Source organism: Primulina eburnea, chromosome 4 (genome assembly GCF_022965805.1).
Source record: "Primulina eburnea isolate SZY01 chromosome 4, ASM2296580v1, whole genome shotgun sequence".
NCBI lineage: Eukaryota > Viridiplantae > Streptophyta > Magnoliopsida > Lamiales > Gesneriaceae > Primulina > Primulina eburnea.
Genome location: NC_133104.1, coordinates 2,164,137 through 2,183,171, shown reverse-complemented (window position 1 = coordinate 2,183,171; position 19,035 = coordinate 2,164,137). Strand labels below are relative to the sequence as shown.

At 36.1% G+C, this 19,035-nt stretch overlaps 2 protein-coding genes and 1 pseudogene across 2 annotated transcripts; 2 read left to right on the top strand and 1 right to left on the bottom strand.

Moving 5' to 3' along the window:
- The first annotated feature begins 443 nt into the window (after positions 1 to 443).
- Positions 444 to 4,091, top strand: LOC140830565 (proline-rich receptor-like protein kinase PERK8). The gene is made up of 8 exons (XM_073193945.1): positions 444 to 2,047; positions 2,151 to 2,561; positions 2,640 to 2,726; positions 2,814 to 2,884; positions 2,953 to 3,029; positions 3,139 to 3,286; positions 3,400 to 3,561; positions 3,652 to 4,091. Exons 1-8 carry the CDS (start codon positions 1,015 to 1,017, stop codon positions 3,883 to 3,885), a joined length of 2,223 nt encoding a protein of 740 aa, XP_073050046.1. The 5' UTR covers positions 444 to 1,014; the 3' UTR covers positions 3,886 to 4,091.
- Positions 4,092 to 5,655: 1,564 nt separating this feature from the next.
- LOC140830566 (probable calcium-binding protein CML15) lies at positions 5,656 to 6,360 on the top strand. Its single transcript, XM_073193946.1, has one exon. It carries the CDS (start codon positions 5,767 to 5,769, stop codon positions 6,250 to 6,252), a length of 486 nt encoding a protein of 161 aa, XP_073050047.1. The 5' UTR covers positions 5,656 to 5,766; the 3' UTR covers positions 6,253 to 6,360.
- Positions 6,361 to 6,538: 178 nt separating this feature from the next.
- LOC140830564 (putative phospholipid-transporting ATPase 9) lies at positions 6,539 to 12,859 on the bottom strand (annotated as a pseudogene).
- Between the last annotated feature and the right edge of the window lie 6,176 nt (positions 12,860 to 19,035).

Below are 19,035 nucleotides of genomic sequence, written 5' to 3'. Positions count from 1 at the left end.
ACAATAAAAAAGTAATATTCTGAGCATAAAAAGTAATATTTTTTCATGGATTACTCAAATAAAAAGTCTGTCTCACAAAATAGACTCATGAGACTGTCTCACATAAATTTTTTCGTTAATTATTATACAGCTAAGAGTTTATTTACTTCAACCCTGGAACTTTTCCTAAAAATATTGCCAAAAAACACCAGAAGAAATGGTAAATGGATCCAAAAAAAGAGCATATATAATATAATATATAAACCAGAAAAAAGTCAAAATAATGGTTAAATACGAAGGCGCTGACCCTCTATGCAACACCTGCAGCGTTGCGTAACTTTGGTTCCCACTGGGACATGATAACTTCTTGATTTCGACGTTTAACGTAAGCAAGCAAGCATGATAATCTCCACGAGGCATACAATCATATTTTTATTAATAATATGAATTACGATGATAACGACAAATTCACACTCAAACAGCTGGAAAATTAAATTCCTTCTACTTGTTTTGTATTGAATGCTGCTGATTTTGTATCATTTATTTTCTGTTTTGACACACGGTTTAACGTTCAAAGAATTAGAGGAAGCTTCCTAATTTATGTGAAATAATCAAAAGTGGCTGCATCAGACATCAGAAATCTCTAATTTTGCTGATGAGAGCTGTGTTAAAAGTTTGACAGTGGGGGAAATTTAAAATCTTGTTTTTACATGAGAAAGAAGAATCTTCTGCACGTGAAATTATTATATATAGTTTCGTTTGGATTGTAGAGATTTGATGATCTGGGTTTTGCGTGTTTGTGTGTTTAAAAGCTGGAATTCGAGTTACTGATTGAAGGTTTTGTGCTTTTGGATTTGAAATTTTGATCAAGATTTGGCTTGTGGCGTGAAAGATTGATTCTTTTGTATTTGAATTTGTAGTTTGAAGTGATTTTGATTGGGTAAGAAGGGACTGTGTTTCTCAATAATTTGATCGCCTGGAATGTGAATTTGAGATAATGCAATTGAAATGGTGAGAATTGGTTGATTGGGGGCGATGTCATCTTCATCTCCGTCACCAAATTCTACGATTCCCGGTGCTCCGCCGGACGCACCGCCACCGCAGAATGATTCACCTGCACCACCTGCAGTTACTGATCCGCCGCCGCCGGGATCCCCTCCTTCGGTGAGTCCACCTCCGCCAGATATTTCTAGTGCACCGCCGCCTCAGTTGAACTCATCTCCGCCACCTACCACCATTTCACCACCGAGTCCCCCTCCGCCGACATTGATATCGCCTCCCACGGCTTCTCCACCACCCGCAGCATCTCCGCCGCCTCCAACTTTGAGTCCTCCACCTACTCTACCTCCTCCAACAGCATCTCCACTGCCCAGCTCGCCACCACCTCCTACACCCTCTGATCCTCCCATTTCACCACCTCCTCCGGTTAAAAACCCACCTCCAGTCCATGAAAGCCCACCGCCTGAGCCACCTAAAAATGCTCCACCCCCGCCAACTTCAACCCCACCAGAAAGTTCACCTCCCCCACCATCAACCACACCACCCCAAAATTCACCTCCACCGCCAGCACCTATAACTCCTGGAAATTCACCTCCACCGCCAGCACCTAGACCTCCTGATAGTTCACCTCCACCACCTGCACGCCGACCTCCTGAAAGTTCACCCCCTCCACCACCACCTATCTCTGAGCCACCTCCCAGTCCGCCAGCATCTACACCATCTCCAAATCCTCCTCTAGTTTTATCTCCGCCACCTGTATTGTCAGCATCACCACCACCTCCATCCACCGTTCCCCCACCGTCCTTTTCTCCTCCTCCATTTCCCCTTGAGCCACCAGCTAACCCAAACACGAACAATTCAACCGGTAACACGCCGAACAACTTACAATCCCCAAGTAGTGGAGGAATCGGTACCGGAGGCACTGTGGCAATTGCTCTGGTTCTCATTATCCTCTTTCTTGGTGTTTTTGGAACTGCAGCATGCTGTGTGTGGAAGCGCAAGAAAAAGGCGACCGGGCAAAATGGTGGTCATATTTTGCCTACCACCATTGATACTTCTCCAGAATCGGGTTAGTTTGTTTTGCATTTATGTACAAGAATCACTCGGAAAAGTTGACCTTTTAATTGTCGAAACTTGAGAATGATTAAAGAAATATTCTGATTTATGACCAGGTTCCAGCGTGTTGAAGGTGCAGACATCAGCATCCAGCAACGGAACTGGCTTGGGTATCGGCATTGTCCATTCACCCAATGAGTCAGGTGGGTTTGGAAATTCAAGATCCTGGTTCACCTATGAGGAACTAGTCGAGGCCACGAATGGATTTTCAGCCCAAAATCTTTTGGGGGAAGGTGGATTTGGTTCTGTTTACAAAGGACGACTAGCAGATGGCCGAGAGGTAGCTGTCAAGCAGTTAAAGATCGGTGGACGACAGGGAGAGCGAGAATTCAAATCAGAAGTAGAGATTATAGGTCGTATACACCATCGCCATTTGGTTTCGCTAGTTGGTTATTGCATTTCTGAAGACAGAAGGCTTCTTGTGTACGAATACGTCCCCAATAATACTCTCCATTTCCAACTCCGCGGTAAAATTTAGTTCTTGGTATTGGGGCTGGATCATTAATGAAATGGTTATTGATTTTTTGCCACATATTCATTTGCAGGTCGAGGTAGGCCTGTTATGAATTGGGCTACTCGTGTGAAGATCGCCGTTGGTGCAGCTCGCGGAATTGCTTACCTTCATGAAGATTGTAAGCCTGTTCATGCATATTGTCTCGCTTTTTATCAGTCATAAAGGAAAAAGTATATAGTTTTCTTAGTGTCTTACTAATGATCAGGTCACCCTCGTATAATCCATAGAGATATCAAATCATCAAATATCCTTCTCGACGACAATTTCGATGCTCGGGTATGCACAATTTCCATATAACTCTGATCTTCTTCTTTCAGAACATCTGTATAACATCTATATTCCAGGTTTCCGATTTTGGACTTGCTAAATTAGCCATGGACGCTAATACACACATCACCACACGCGTAATGGGGACATTTGGGTAAGTGGTAATCCAGAAGTCTTCATTCTAAATGGAAGCTAAACGGTTGCAATAGATTGCATGTGTTACCTTGTTCTTGTCCCAACACTCGGTGGTTGCTTTGTTTCAGATATATGGCTCCTGAGTACGCATCGAGTGGGAAGTTGACTGAAAAATCCGATGTGTATTCCTTTGGTGTCGTGCTTTTGGAGTTGATTTCTGGGCGCAAGCCGGTAGATACGTCTCAGCCTCTAGGAGAGGAGAGCCTAGTCGAGTGGGTAAGTCCACAAAAGTTATAATCGTATATGGAAATGGTTATGATATTAGGAACTAAATATAATGTCGGATCAAATGTGCATTCCTTTGTAATAACCATTTATTCCTGTTTTAGGCACGACCTCTGCTTAGTCACGCACTGGAGACGCAAGAATTTGATGGGCTGGTGGATCCCAGGCTCGAAGAAAACTACGTTGACAGCGAAATGTTCCGTATGATTGAAGCTGCAGCGGCTTGTGTGCGCCATTCAGCTGCCAAAAGACCCAAGATGGGACAGGTATGAAACAATCGCATTTACATCAAACATGTCAATTTAACCCAAATGTAGACTCTTAACAAACTTTCTCGAAACGTTAATCGTTTTCAGATCGTGAGAGCTTTCGACAGCGTGGACTTGTCTAATGGCATGAAGGTTGGAGATAGGGAAGTTTTTAACTCAGCACGAGAGTCCGAAGAAATCAGATTGTTCCAGAGAATGGCATTTGGCAGTCGAGATTATAGCACAGATTTCTTCAGTCAAAATAGCTGGAGCAGCGAAGCGAACAAAGTAAATAGCTCGTACGAATCGACGTTCCAAAGTTTTTCCAACCAAGAAAGCTGAATATTTCTTGCCTCAAATGTAACTGGTGGTATTCTCGGATTATCTGATATTCATATATATATGAATTAAGTTTTTCAAGTAGGTAGGTTTAGTCATATATATCATTTGTTCATTTTTTTCCCTGTAAATAAGAGCACATTTTTGTCTTGAGCAGTATCCATACCATTTATTTCTAATAAAGTCGATCCAGTTTTCCTCTCCAGTTTCATTGATTTGTATAATTTTGCATTGTGTACTAATATATTGAGTGTAAACAGGTTATGCATTATTAAAACATATAATTTGCTTGCCTTCTATGATTTTTCTTAAGTTCTGTAAAGTTCTTCTAGTTTCTCACTTGCCAAAATAATTCTTGAACGAACTTAAAATCTTATTGCATGTAACATTGGAAGGGGATTCAAGTCATGTCTGAATACATTCTAAGTATCTACATGAAAATTTGACTGCAAGTTATCATGCTGGGAGCAGCTGCTCCTTTCCTTGCAAAACAATGCTTCACAACCTAGCACACATCCTCATCTTCTTACTGCTCAAACTCCCTCAAAAACTTCCGAGGAAAGCTAAACAATACGCCAAGAAACTGCGAATCCGAAAGAGAGGAACCAAGATTACGCAGATCGGAGTAATGGGATATGATGAAGATAGCTTGAGAAGCCAAGGGTACTGTTCCTTCAGGATTGAAGTGGAAGAATTCTTTACATATGGAACATTACGGTTAGGTGCTTGTTGTATGGACGAGGTCGATCGGGTTTTGGTTGATCTTTCGAACAAGGGTGAATTTTGTTTTGGGGTGGGGAGCAGGGCTTGAGGAGATTGATCACGGTGATTTTAGGTCTCATTTGATTGAAGTTTTCGGCTCTTCAACTTCCCTTGGCATCAATACACTGTAATAATTATATTGATTCTTTGTCATGAAAAACCTGCAGTTCCTCCTATCAAACATATCATTTGGATTTCATTGTTCATATGAATCTAGATTAGTGACATATTTTATATTCACTGGAAATATATATAAGATGCCTATCGGGTAACGTAAAAAAACAAATTCATGAGAGTTTACGTCTAAATTGGACAATATCATATCATCGTGAAGTATGTAACTTCTATTATATAATAATTAATAACTCGTGAGATTAAGAATATCTATATATATAATATAGTTAAAAAAAAGAATATATATATAATAAAATTCTAAATAGATAAATTGAATGGTACTTAAAATATAAAGAAATAAAATAGATAAAAAAAAAGAAAAGAAAAGAAAGTCTACATATAATAACGATATGGATCGAGAATAATGGGATTAGCCTGCCATAACCGACCAAGCTACATTTATCCTAGCGGCGGCTGGAGGAGCTAAATAGACAAAACTAAGTCTTTTGTGATACGGACTTACGAATCTTTATCTGTTAGATGGGTCAATCTTACCGATATTCACAATAAAAATTAATACTCTTAGCATAAAAGAGTAATATTTTTTCATGGATGACCCAAATAAGATATCTGTCTCACAAAATACGACCCGTGAGACCGTCTCACACAAGTTTTTGTCAATAAACAATGAAAGATTTGCAGTGTGTCATAGGAGATTAGAATAAATCTTACAACTAAAAATTATAACATGATCGATGTAAGTGTTTTAAGAAGATTGTGACATACGGTCCGAATAAATTATTCAAAATTATATAGTTTGTAGAAGAGGAATATGATTTTGGGAAGAAAAAAAAAACTATGTAAGAATTTAGTATTAAAAGTTCTTTTTGAACCATTCGTCCACCCGATGTTGAAATAAAGCACAACCCCACAAACATTGATCTCCGAAAACCAACCGAAGCCAACAAAACAAAAACATCCTCCTCATCCCACAACACCAACGCCAAAATGATGGCCAAAATCCAATCCGAGCAACTCAAACAACTCAAAGACATCTTTGACCGGTTCGACATGGACCGGGACGGTAGCCTCACGCAGCTCGAGCTAGCGGCGCTCCTCAGGTCCCTTGGCCTCAAACCAACCGGCGACCAACTCCATGCCATGTTAGCCAACATGGATGCCAATGGCAATGGCTCCATCGAATTCGACGAATTGGTGGGTGCCATTTTACCTGACTTAAACGAACAAGTCTTGATCAATCAGGATCAACTCTTGGAGGTGTTTAGGTCGTTTGATCGTGACGGAAATGGTTACATAACAGCAGCAGAGCTGGCGGGGCAGATGGCCAAAATGGGACAGCCCTTGACTTATCGCGAGCTAAGCGACATGATGCAAGAGGCCGATACAAACGGTGATGGTGTCATAAGCTTCAATGAGTTTGCTATCATTTTGGGACGATCCGGGGTTGAGTACCTCGGACTCACGGTCTCCTAGCTTACCGAATTTGTTATTATTTGGTATGTATGATAACTTCTTTTGTTTCTTTGGTTTTTGGCTTTCATGAGTCTCATCTGGAGAAATGAAATGGCTGGTGATGATGGATATGACATGGTGAATTGGTCTAATTGAATGTTGTTTATAAATGGGTTTTTTCTTTTGTATAGTTAGGCTTTTGGTGCTCATGATTAAGGATAAACTGCAAATTATGTTAAAGCTACTGCCAATAGTGTTCCAAAAAGTGTGCATTTAGTAATACCTAAATATATAGTACAAAAGTTGCTTATTTTCTCTAACTAAATGTATGACAAAACCATCCATTTTTTACTTGGAAAAGTTGAATGGATTCTAGTGTCCAAATTTACAAAGTAATGGAGCCAGTATGTAGCTGATTGGTACAACATATGATACATTGAAACCATACAATTCTATACATGATCATATTTTCACAAGTAATCGCTATCTACGGCGGCATATCTCGCAAAGGGCTCGTTCTTGCCACTGAACGAGCAGTCAAACCGATAGATGTAGGTCTTGTTGATATTTGTCTCACCATATCACTATACTCAGCGTCACCTAAACGACGCTTGTAACTGATCCACTGTATCGTATCATGGTACATGGGGAAGAATCTCATTTGTATTGCTCTATACACATAGTATGGTAAGAGGGCCGAGATGACCACAAAGAGCGTTAAAATATAAAAATAAGGAGTTGAAGCAAGAGACTCAACAAAAACCTTGTAGGCTGTTGTTGAAAAACTGGGAGGCATAGCTCCATATGCCAGTAAAAAGATGTACCATATGGCGATTTCGCCCCATATTAAGATATGTTGTATTAGTGTGAAGTAATTTATGGAGATCGCCATTTGGCAATTTACGACCCAGACGACACAATTGTACATGGTCGCTCCAAGAATTTGGTATTCGGCTATTTTACCGTTCTTTTTGAACGACTGGAGACTTAGGGCCTCTTTGCAGAAGAAGAAGATGATAATGGCACTGCAAACTCCATTGAACATCCACCCGATTATACGGCACCAGCTGAAGAGGACGTTCTGCACGCCTTCTTGGTATAGCGAAGGAAACTGCCACATGATTCAAGCAATGAAAGAAAACCGTTTCACATTGATTCAGAATCTAGATTATTTTCTTAGTTTCTTGTTCCTAAAAAACTGTCTGATACTGTAATGAAATGTTGAACGTGTGTCAAAAGTTCTATAGCGTGTAGTACTATTTCAAATCATATAGCAACCCAGTTATTTGTGGTTCTCTGGCTTGAGGGTGATTGTTGATATTTTTAATTAGACAAGATATTCCACATAAACTCTAAAATATCTTACCTTCAGACAAAATCTAGCAGATACATCCTGATCAAAGACTCCTAGTGCAATAACGGGCAACGACGTGAAGAATACGTTGTAAAGGGACATAAACCAGTCGTTGTATGCCGGTTGTGCAGAGAATGATGCATAAGCCTCGTATAAGAAGACAGTGAAACCAAACGTAACATTCTTATAGAAAAAGTAGCATATCTGCACCCACAGAAGAAAATGGAAGGCGCAAGAATGATGATATCTTTAAACTGATGCTGAAGTTTGATAAACTTTACCATCGAAGAAATCCTTCGGTAACACCAATGTCCATGCACCAAAAGTAAGCGTTCGAGAAATCTGAACTGAGCAATTGCAATATCACTTGCCATGACCGCCTATTGATGTATGGAAGAAATATACAAGAGAAAAAGGTGAAACTAATCAATTTATCGAGCAATCAGGATAGTGAACACAATATAGTAACGTTCTCCACCTGCATTCCTTCAAATCCACTGATTCCAATTCCGATATCTGCTTCTTGAAGCATTCCCACATCGTTCGCTCCATCACCGATGGCCAAAGTCGTCTTCTTTGTTCCTTCTTTGACTAACCTCGTTACCTTTAAAGCTCAAATAAAGAAAAACTACTTCAAAGTTCCAAATATTTTATCAAGGAGGGGTGAAATTTGTTCAGGAAACAACTCACCAGTGCTTTCTGTTTCGGAGATGATCTGCAGCATATTACAGAAGCACAACTAATGGCAAGTTCAAGAAATGGTTTTTTGATATCATCTTCTAATGCATATGTCAGAGATTTCCCATCAATGATTAACGCAAACACCCCAGAGCTTGATGCATCAATCTGAGCCATCCCTTCAGTAATCTGCCGGCGCACGTTTTGCTTCAAAGCCTAATAAAAAGATGAAATGCAGTCCATTACGTCAGAGTAGATGCCCTGCAAGTCAATAGTTGGCTAGAAAATTTATTGACTCAATCTTTATTTTAATATAATTTAACTTTTTTGTGTTTTCATTTTGTTTTATTTGTATACTCATGCAATCAGAATACATAAAGTCCTAGATCATACTTTAATACGAATGAATCGTAATTCGATCATGCAGCTCATGATTTGTAAACACTGTGTATTCTAAATTCGCTCCTAGTCGATTCAGCCGCCTATAAATAATGTTTATTCTATTTAAATCATATGAGTTTCCAAATATTTTGATTGTCGAAATAAAATTTTAAAACTTCCGCTGCGATTTGGACACGAGAAAAACGATAACCCAACAAATTAATCATATTAACTTTTTGTTTCCAAGTCGTTTCTCCATTTCACAGTTAAATGACGGCAATCTTAAAAATATTTTAAACTTGATTTTACCTCAGCAATTGCATCCTTCTCACCGATTTTCTCCAGAGCAGTGATCTCTGGAGTCTCCAAGGTGATAGTGATTTGTTTCATTCCTTGTCTGAGCAAGCTACAAGAATAGCTGCAAAGTTGATTTTTACAATGAGACATGCACCTAAAAGTACTGTTGCCTAGATATAATTTACAAGAACCCTGATGAGAATATACCCTATATTAATGGCAGTTTCCATCTTGTCCCCTGTCAAAACCCATATTTTTATTCCACCTTGTGCAAGCTTGTCGATACATTCAGGAACCTGCAATGGCAAAAAAAATCTTGGAAAAATCTCATGACAAGATTTAACTTATGAGAATTCGGCATGAATGTCTCGAAACCGACCCCATGTTGAAGTTTGTCCTCAACGGCTGTCGCACCAAGAAGTATCAAATCTTTTTCTATCCTCGCAGTCACCTCATCGATCATTGCCTCACGCTCTGTACTGACCGAGTTCTTGGCCTCCGAAAACTTCTCTTCAAATGTTTTATATTCTTCTTCACTAAGCTCCCGATGAGCAAGTATCAACGTCCTTAAACCTGCTTCAGCATACTCATTCACATGTTTTCTGGTTTCCTCTTCAAACTCCCTTCCATTTTCACCGAGTCTCTCGAACATGACGCTGCAATGGTTCCGAACAGAACAGAGAGCTCAGACACGAAAAAGGTTAACTATGACAAAAAAGTAATAGCATATAATAACTTCAGCGTCGAAAAAGAGCACCAAGTCAAAAGATTAACCAACCTGTCAGCCCCTTTGGAGAGTAACGATATCTTCCCCTCCTCATCCCTTACTATAACAGACATTCTCTTCCTGGAACTGTTAAATTCTAAAACGTTTAACAGCTTGTACGATCTGCATCATCATAATTTTCTTTACGAATATACACCATTGTAGCTCAATCAGACAGAATCACAGAGTACAATACTACAAGGCATGCTAAATAAACGGACCTTTCAACTATAATTCCAGAAACTGAATTCAATTCATTTACAGATACACTTGTTTGTGTTCTTTTGCAAAATTCAAAGCCCAATTCTCTAGCTGCAACAACAAAAGCTGCTTCGTCTGGTGATTCAGCTTCATATGTGACATTTCCTGTCTTGTCATCAACATCAGGTATGGTCATTTGACAGATTGCCAGCACCCGGAAAAATTTCTGAATAATATCAAAGTTTGGCTCGTTTACCCAATTCCCATTCATGATTCTCTCGTCATCGAAATTAAAACCTTTGAGAACCGATTTTTTAGGACTATCAACCAGAATCTCGGAGTCATCTTCTCCATTTACTGTTCTTTTAGGACTATCAATCGGAATGCCGGTGTAATCTTCTCCATTTATTGTCAATGCAGACACTTTCCTTTTCGCCAATGCTTTTCAACTTCCGTCACACCACGTCCATATGCAGTACCAGCAACAGAACATTTAACAAACTCCATCAAATTACAAGTCAATGTGCCGGTTTTGTCCGAAAGTACTGTATGAACTTGGCCTAATTCCTCGTTTAAATTAGAGGTGCGGGCATGAGCAGGTTTGTGAGCTTCATCGTAATACATATGAAGATCTTGATTGATAAAAATGCTTTGAAGGACCTTAACAATTTCTATTGACACATATAAAGAAATCGGAATCAAGTAACTGTACAGCAACAAGGCAGTCAAGAAGTGATATATAGCAGCTTTTGGAGCTCTCTTTGGATCGAAGAAAACATTAGAATTATCGGGTCTAAGATACCACCTTTTGTGTCCCTTTTTCAAGTCTTCTTTAGTTATTACACCAAAGCAAACCGATCCTATAAAAGCCATCGAGAACAAAACACTAAATAAAAAGTAGACAATATGGTCCATTTTCTTCTCAATTCGGCTTCTCTTAGAAGGAGGGCCAGTTGAGTTCTGAATAACCTTTGTGTCGTGTCCGGTGAAAATAACAGCTCCATATACATGACCGGTGTTCCGTAATTTTGAGCCTCTGAGAAGTAATTGTTGAGGAGAAAGAGCAAAATGTAGGTTCTCGAATTCCATACTTCCAACAAAACTGTACAAGTTAGCATTCGGATCCTCACATTTAACGACTGCCCGGAAATCGCTGAATTCATGATCCTCGTTTAAAGAGGAGGTAACTTCTAATGCTTGTTTGAGTTTTAAATTTGTCTCCCCATCAAGATTCATAGTCTCAACATAGCAGACAGCATCTTCGTAACTTGATGAGAGCAACGATAAATCTGCCGGAAAAAATTCATCTTTCTCCACCTTAACTACATTTCCAACTTTCAGTTTTTTCCATTCGGTGGGCTTAAAAACTCCATCACCTTGATGTACCTTCACATTTCTATTGTTCACCTCAATATCCTAGTTATTCAGATCAACAATTTTTTTCAATCTGAGCATACAATTAATATACCTTAAAATCTAACTACCTTAAATCATTTCAATAAACATAAGCATATAATCTCCATTTGCTTCCAAAAAGTATAATAATTACACTAAATAACAATAACACCATCAAACTTTATAAAGCTAAAAAAAGGACAAAATGTGAAGGAACAAAACACACAAGATTCAAAATACCTGTTGCTTTCTCCTCCAATCTTCAATTCCTTCCTTGACCATGGTTACTCCAATAACTATGATTAAAGGAATAATAGCACTGACTGCAGAATAAGGTGCTAGAGAAGTGAAGGACAAAGAACCAGTTACAAGAAAGTAAAAATTAGCCACTCTCCTGAACTGTTCAAAAAGAGACTTAGGCAAGAACGTTGCAGTTGTATACTTGGTCGTCCTAACATAATTTGTCGCATAGTTTCTGAGATTGGCTTCTAAACTATCTGATTCATTGCAGTACACAACTCTGGAAAAACCTGGCCCACCAATCTTTGAATGGTCATCTTTAGGTGATCCCTTCTCACGTTTGAACGAGTAGATATCGCGGAAATGTAGCCTCTTTTTTCTACCTTTTCTCGTCATACTGTACTAACATCAAATTTTTGAACTTCCACTGCTAAATATCAGATTTTCTGAACTAGAAATAGAGTTTTATAGGGCAGGCCTTTCACGGGAAGGTGATTTTATTAAGTTCCCAGGATTTTAGTAGTAGTCAAAAGTAAGAACTTCTCCCCCAACAACCAAAATCTTAGGAAAAAAATTCCAGGAAATACAAAACAGCCCCAAAAGGATGTTTCAAGTCCAATACCTCAAAAACCCAGTTGTCAGAAAGGCCAAAAAATATATTATAATATGAGAAAAAGGGCAATAAAGTTTGATCCGAGCTTCCGATGTATAAGTTAAACTATAGCTAAAAGAAAGAAGGGACTCAAAAGTAAGCAAGAGTACTATGAGATTACACGAAAGAGATTCAAAGAAAACCAAACGACATGCAAAACCCACAAATTTCAGTTGTTACGCTCCGCTTTCAAATCTCACAAAGCTGCAATCTTTGCACTAAACAAAGTGTCTCAGTGACTAAAAATCAGAAATTTCACAACAAAATTGGAAGATGGACCATAATATTTTATATTATATGTTATACTATATTACATATATACTTAAAATATGGGAGGAAGAATTGACTATTTCTGGGGCAAAATAGCTTTGAGCAATTGACTTGTATCTCTCTCGTTTCCTCCATTCTCTCTCACTTTCTTATAACTTGACACTTTCACAGTTGTTGGATTTCAGTCTTCGGAGACGAGCAATGGTTTCAAAGAAACTTCCACACTCAAACAATATTCTCCGTTAAATAAATATAAGAAAAATCAGAGTACTTCTCGAGAATTTTGCAGTAAAAACTGAATCGAAAAAAGAGTGTTGGGTTGTTTTATTTTACAGTTAAAAGCTGTAATTTTCGCGGGAAATCAAATGGTTTTTCCCAAGAATATGCGTGCGTGATTTTTCATGGTTAATCTGGAGTTGCTCTAGTATATCCGTGTGTTAAAAGAGTGTGATTTGTTAGAAGGGTGTAAAAAATTATCATATTAGATTGTCCAGAAGAATAACCCGATTCAGTAAAGCTTTATTACTGTCTAACTGAAATTCTTAGTTTAACTTATTTAAACAACACTGAACAGAACACTAACTGTCAGTTTGCAAATATTACGAAATGAAAATATTAAGCAAAAATTGATTTTATGATGTGTGCTAAGAAATCTTGAAAGCAGTTGGACTATTGAAAGTTTGAATACTTGAACTTATGTGATGATTCCAGATATCTTAACTAATTTACAAGTTTCTCTACTTATAAACTTGTATTCGACTATCAGTAAAATCAAATATTATATGGCAAAAACTTGTGTGAGACGGTCTCACGGGTCGTATTTTGTGAGACGGATCTTTATTTGGATAATCCATGGAAAAGTATTACTTTTTATACTAAGAGTATTACTTTTTATTGTGAATATGGGTAGGGTTGACCCGTCTCACAGATTGTGATCCGTGAGACGGTCTCACATGAGACCTGCTCATATTATATATATTTCAAATATAATAGTCGTTAATCCTTTTTTTTCACGTCACTAACCTTTCTAATCATTCGTACATCATAGGTAGTGCTCGCAGATGGCTAACAATTCAAAGACTATTGGTACGCAAGACTTTATCCAATAATTCAACTTTGTAAATTTGAGTAGTTTAACTGATTCTTCAGATAATGTTTCTTCATTTACTCCAGACCTTTATATAAGTTGAGTTTCAAACATATTTTGTCTTATGAAACTTTTGGTTTAGATCATGTTCAGTTCAGTTTGATTCAATTTATTTTTTTTTTTTTTTGAAATCATTCAATTTGTTAAATTATCAAAAAAACTTAATTGATTCAACACTGTATTTGAAACTGCTTCATATGATAAAAGCCTACAAATATATAAAAATATCAAAAAATAGCTGTCTTTTCACCTTATTGTTTAATTGATCTCTTTTTGAAAATTGCTTGAAATGGATTAATTTTAGGGAATTTGAATTCTTTTGGTTTATACAAATTCAGAAAAAAAAAAATAATGTTGCAAACATTTGATCCAAAGATAAAATATATGTTATTTTGAATATCGACAGAGGAGACTATTTGTCACTTCGAATGAAATTTATCATCCAAAACCAAATTATTTTACTTGATCGTTACTATATTAAATGTTATCGTTACTTTATCTAATACAAGTATTAAATGCATCATTAATACTGAACAAAATCATTTAATACGTCTTACCAATTTTGGTATGAAACAAGACTGATTGTTTTGAAGATTTTTGCAGGAATCTTTTTCGGTATTAAAGCTGACTCTATCATAAATCAAAAAAGCTGTTTTGTTTATAGAAGTTGGAATCAAGACCTCTATAAATACATAGGATCAAAGACGTTTATATGTTACCCAACAACGATTACATTCTCTATCATACGAATGTCAATTTGAGCACTCAGAACTACTTATCATCTTCAAGCTCAATATACAGAAAAGCAGCACACACTTCATAATAGTTATCTGATATTTTGGGATCATATTGTGCTGACTGTTTCTTACTCTCTCTACAAGATATTCACGTTACTATATATTTGAGAAGAGTTTGTAAACGGGAAAAGAGTCTTTTCCAGAATGTAAACTGGAAAATAGTCTTATCCAAAACTTTGCTGTATTTATTTTATCGTGTTGAGAAACTAAGAGTTTCAGTAGTCAAAGAATAAGTCCTGCCGAAATGGGTGTGTACAAGTGTTGTACTGTAAATTCCAAAGTCTTTTAGTGATACTTTCTGGAAACAGAAGAAGGGGAGACGTAGAAGATTTCATCTTCGAGCTTCCATAAACAACCAATGTTTTATTGTCTACTATTTTATTGTGTTTTACCGTACTCCATCGGATCGTTTTCATACTTATTATTGTGATCTGCTGGATTTACTATTGAACAAGATAAGCTATAATCTCTAACAGAATTCTATCATCATTTGCAAAAACCACGGACTAAAGAACAAGTTTATACACCTCTCTAAACTCTATATCGATGTCCAACAGATAAATTTAAAATATGAAGTTGTAAGTAAATGATATTGTTTGAAGTATAATTTTTTTTTATCGACACATATATGTCAGTTACTCTAAATAATTTTACTTTAATCAGTAGTAAACAATTATAAATATTAATATATGTTATAAAAACATCAACTTCTGTTAATCCTCTGGATAAAATTTCGATTAACTAAAGAAAATTATAATTGTCTAAATATTTTATAGTATAATTTCACCTCTAGGTCTCCTCTTTTCACTTTTAGCTGTAAATATTTCAATTTCAAAAGCAAAAAAGTCCTAAACCTAGTTAGGAATTTCGTGAAATTGCTGCATAAGTTATGCAATATTATATAATATTAGATATTATAGGTGTGATTATCAAATTAACTAAAAGTTGACTTTTAATAAAATTTTGTATTGTTCATTTAAATCAGTAACAATGACTTGTATCAGTGCTAAGTGGTTGAGTACAATTAATTCAACAGTGAAAATGAAAGCTTTTTTCCCTTCGATTTTTTTCTTTTTTTTATTACAATGGTTAATAGGGATTGTCCCTTACTTTAGAATTTTGAAAATGGAATTAGAAGATTTTGGAGTTTGGAGGCCATTGCAATGCCCACTTGCAATGGAAGTAGTTGGCTTCCATATAGAATTTTAATACTACATAAAATTTTAGAAGCTAGAGGATTAATTTTTGGGCAAAAATACATCATTAGGCCATTTATTATTCCCAACCATATTTATTGACTTCTTGTTGGAACCGATTGGTTTTTCATTTTTTTTTCTGGTAAATTTAGGCTTCACATTAATTTGTTTCAAACTATTTATTATTTCCATACGATATGTTATAAATATGGAAAAGATAGTATTACATTATTTATTTGATCTTGATGTTTGTGGAATAATATAAGTATTCGACCCTCTTTTTATCTTGAGAATTACCTTAAAGGATTAAACAGATAATTGATAATTCCAAGGGTAAAAAAATTAAATTACCAAAAATTAATAAATACAAGACAACAAAAATTACCTCATGAGTTAGGGAGAAGTTGTTTTCCATTTCAATTTTTCCCAGAAAATTGTAAAGACAAAAACTTGTGTGAGACAGTCTCAAGGGTCATATTTGTGAGATGGATCTCTTATTTGAGTCATCCATGAAAAAATATTACTTTTTATGCTAAGAGTATTATTTTTTATTGTGAATATCAATAGGATCGACCCGTCTTACAGATTAAAATCCGTGAAACGATCTCACATGATACTCACTTAATTGTGAAAAGGTTGTCCTAATTCTCGTACTTGCTCCACTGGTATTCCCCCATGACCTCCGAAGATCAACCTTTATGACATACCGGTGGTACCACGTAACCTGTCAGATAGGAGGAAATGCACTTTTTATGGCTAAATCAAGAAACAAATGACATAACCAAAACCTTCGATCAAATCCACAATTACGTCGTGGGCTTAATTTCTTTTTAAAAGCTAATTATGTGATTAACACTTGTTTTTGGGGCTTAATTAAAAGGAAAACGACACCCCAAAGCGTCTAAAATCTTAGTAGACAAAACCCAAAAGGCAGTTGCACTTTTTTCCTACGGGAAATGACAAAATGGTTTATTCAATTATTCGGTCACTTTCATTTCCTTAATCCTGGTATGAATATTTTAATTGATTCCTTTAATTTGATTAATTCAAAATTTTGGGTTAGTTGATTTGGTGTATATCAGATAAGAAAGGGGACATTGTCCAATAAAAGAGTGCACTCGAACTTTAACAAAATTTATCGACTCTTAAGCTATATTACTTTTTTTTTAAATGTATTGCACAAATCTACACACACCAACGTTTGATACAAAATGCACGAATCAAACGGTCGATGAATTCATTTCACACAATGCATGTCTTTGAATTTAAAGACCTAACTGAACTATATGGCTCCGTTTGGTACGTTTGATAGGATAAGTAAATGATTAATAATTAGAGTGATTAAAAAATGAGATATATGGATTAATAGTATGGTGGGATAAATAACATGGTCTTTAGTATGATTTTAAAATGATTGATTGATTTTGTAAATTTTATTGTAATTACCAAAATGTCCCAAATACTAATTAAATATATATTCTTAAAATAATTACATAGACAATTAAATATTTATAATTATAATTTACATTTATTAAAATTAATTTAAATCATTAAAAAATTAGAATTGAAAAAATATTTATTTTCATAAAAAAATTAATTAACAAGATTACATTTATAAAATTTTAATTTAAGATAGATTTGCATTACAATTTATTTTCTCTAAAATGATTGAAAATAAATAAAATATATGAAATTAATTTATAAAAAATATAATAAAAACTTAAATATTATATTAATTATTAAATTTTCACTAATTTTAATTTTCATATTATATTGAAGAAAAGAATTCAAGGATATTATGGTCAATATAAAATCTTATCATGATCATTATTCAAAAATTATTAATTATCACACCCTTTGAGGAGGGATATTTAATCACACAAATAACATGAATAGTGTGAGCTTTCAATCATAATCAAGGGCCTATAGATTAATAAAAAACGAACCAAACGTGAGATAAGGGAATGATAATCATTCCCTTATCATGACTACCAAACATAATCTATATATGACATTTTTAAAATACGTGATGCTCCGGAAAGAGCCCAAGTCACCCTTGGACTCAAACTGAGTATGAAAGATTGGGAAACCAAGGGAGGCCATATATGGCGAGAATCAGCCCGGATGAAGAAAGTTCTCTTGTATAAATCATCCATTAGTATACAATAACTAAGGAGATGATTATGTGAGCACATACTCAATCAAACCCAGGTTCTTAGCTTAGCTCGGGCGGTAAAAGAAGAGTATGATAAATGATCAGAGATCCTTTCTGTGTCTTCGTATTATGATCACTGTCCGAACATCTCGAGACATATATCAATTCTGGGCCAACAAATATTGAACAACATGCTTCGAAATCATTAATATGTCAATCAGTGCACGTAAGGATGATATAACAATACTGAAGATATTATGAGTTGTCACTTGTCAGTAGTGATAGTGTCAGGTGAGCAAGACATGTGCAGTCGTTTGATCACTCACTATTTCTTTTGAATAAATGATCGATTGACTTGAGCGTCGGAATGACTACGTCATAAATATTTTTGACACCCCACTAAATTTTTATTTATTTTCGAGTGTGCAGACCACTCAGTCCGATATCCTTTGCATGTTTACTAATATTCTAAAAAAAAAACGATGATCTGACTCAATAAATTGTTCACTCAATTATTTCAATTTACCCGAAAGCATCAATACGCAACACAACACTAGTAATCCATAGATGTCTCAGGTCCCGCTTAGCATTATCGAGGTTGCGTATTTGAAATTTTTAGAGTACACTGTTTAAGAATAGACACAAATAAGTCACGTCATTACTTCTATCATTTGACCTCAACTGTGGAGTGTAATGATGAATTTAACGCAATTTTATGAATAATGATATAGTCAGGGTACGTAGTCAGAAAATATTTTAATCCTGAATTGTGGAAGAATATTTTTTGGAAGAGTATTGAGATGAGAACAAACCTGACCTCTGAGCCAACGAAAGTTGTGGGGGGAACAACAGGTTTCACGTGAAATTTCCAATTAGTAGGAAACTAGCAGCTCTCATCCTCTTGTTTTTATTTTGGGAGGACGCCTGTGAAAAAAAAACCATCTGGAAATGGGCTAAAAATTGAAAATGCAAGGCTAATTTTATTTTAAAAAAACTCAATCCATATTCCTCACTAGGCCCAAAAAATGTAGATTGGGCTGGAGCCCACCCCAGCGTTGGGGTGGCTCCGTCCCTGGATGTAGCTAAAAATTGTGATTATCCGATTTACTGTTGGTTTGTAAATGGGTTCAAGTAGCTGGTGGAGAGAAATCTTTGTGGATTATCACTTGCGTCACAAACAAACATCAGAGACATCGGGATTTGCCCGGCGTAGACACTCCGACGCTCAAGTCAGAAAATAAATTAAAAGATGTTAATTGAGAGCTAAAAGGTTTA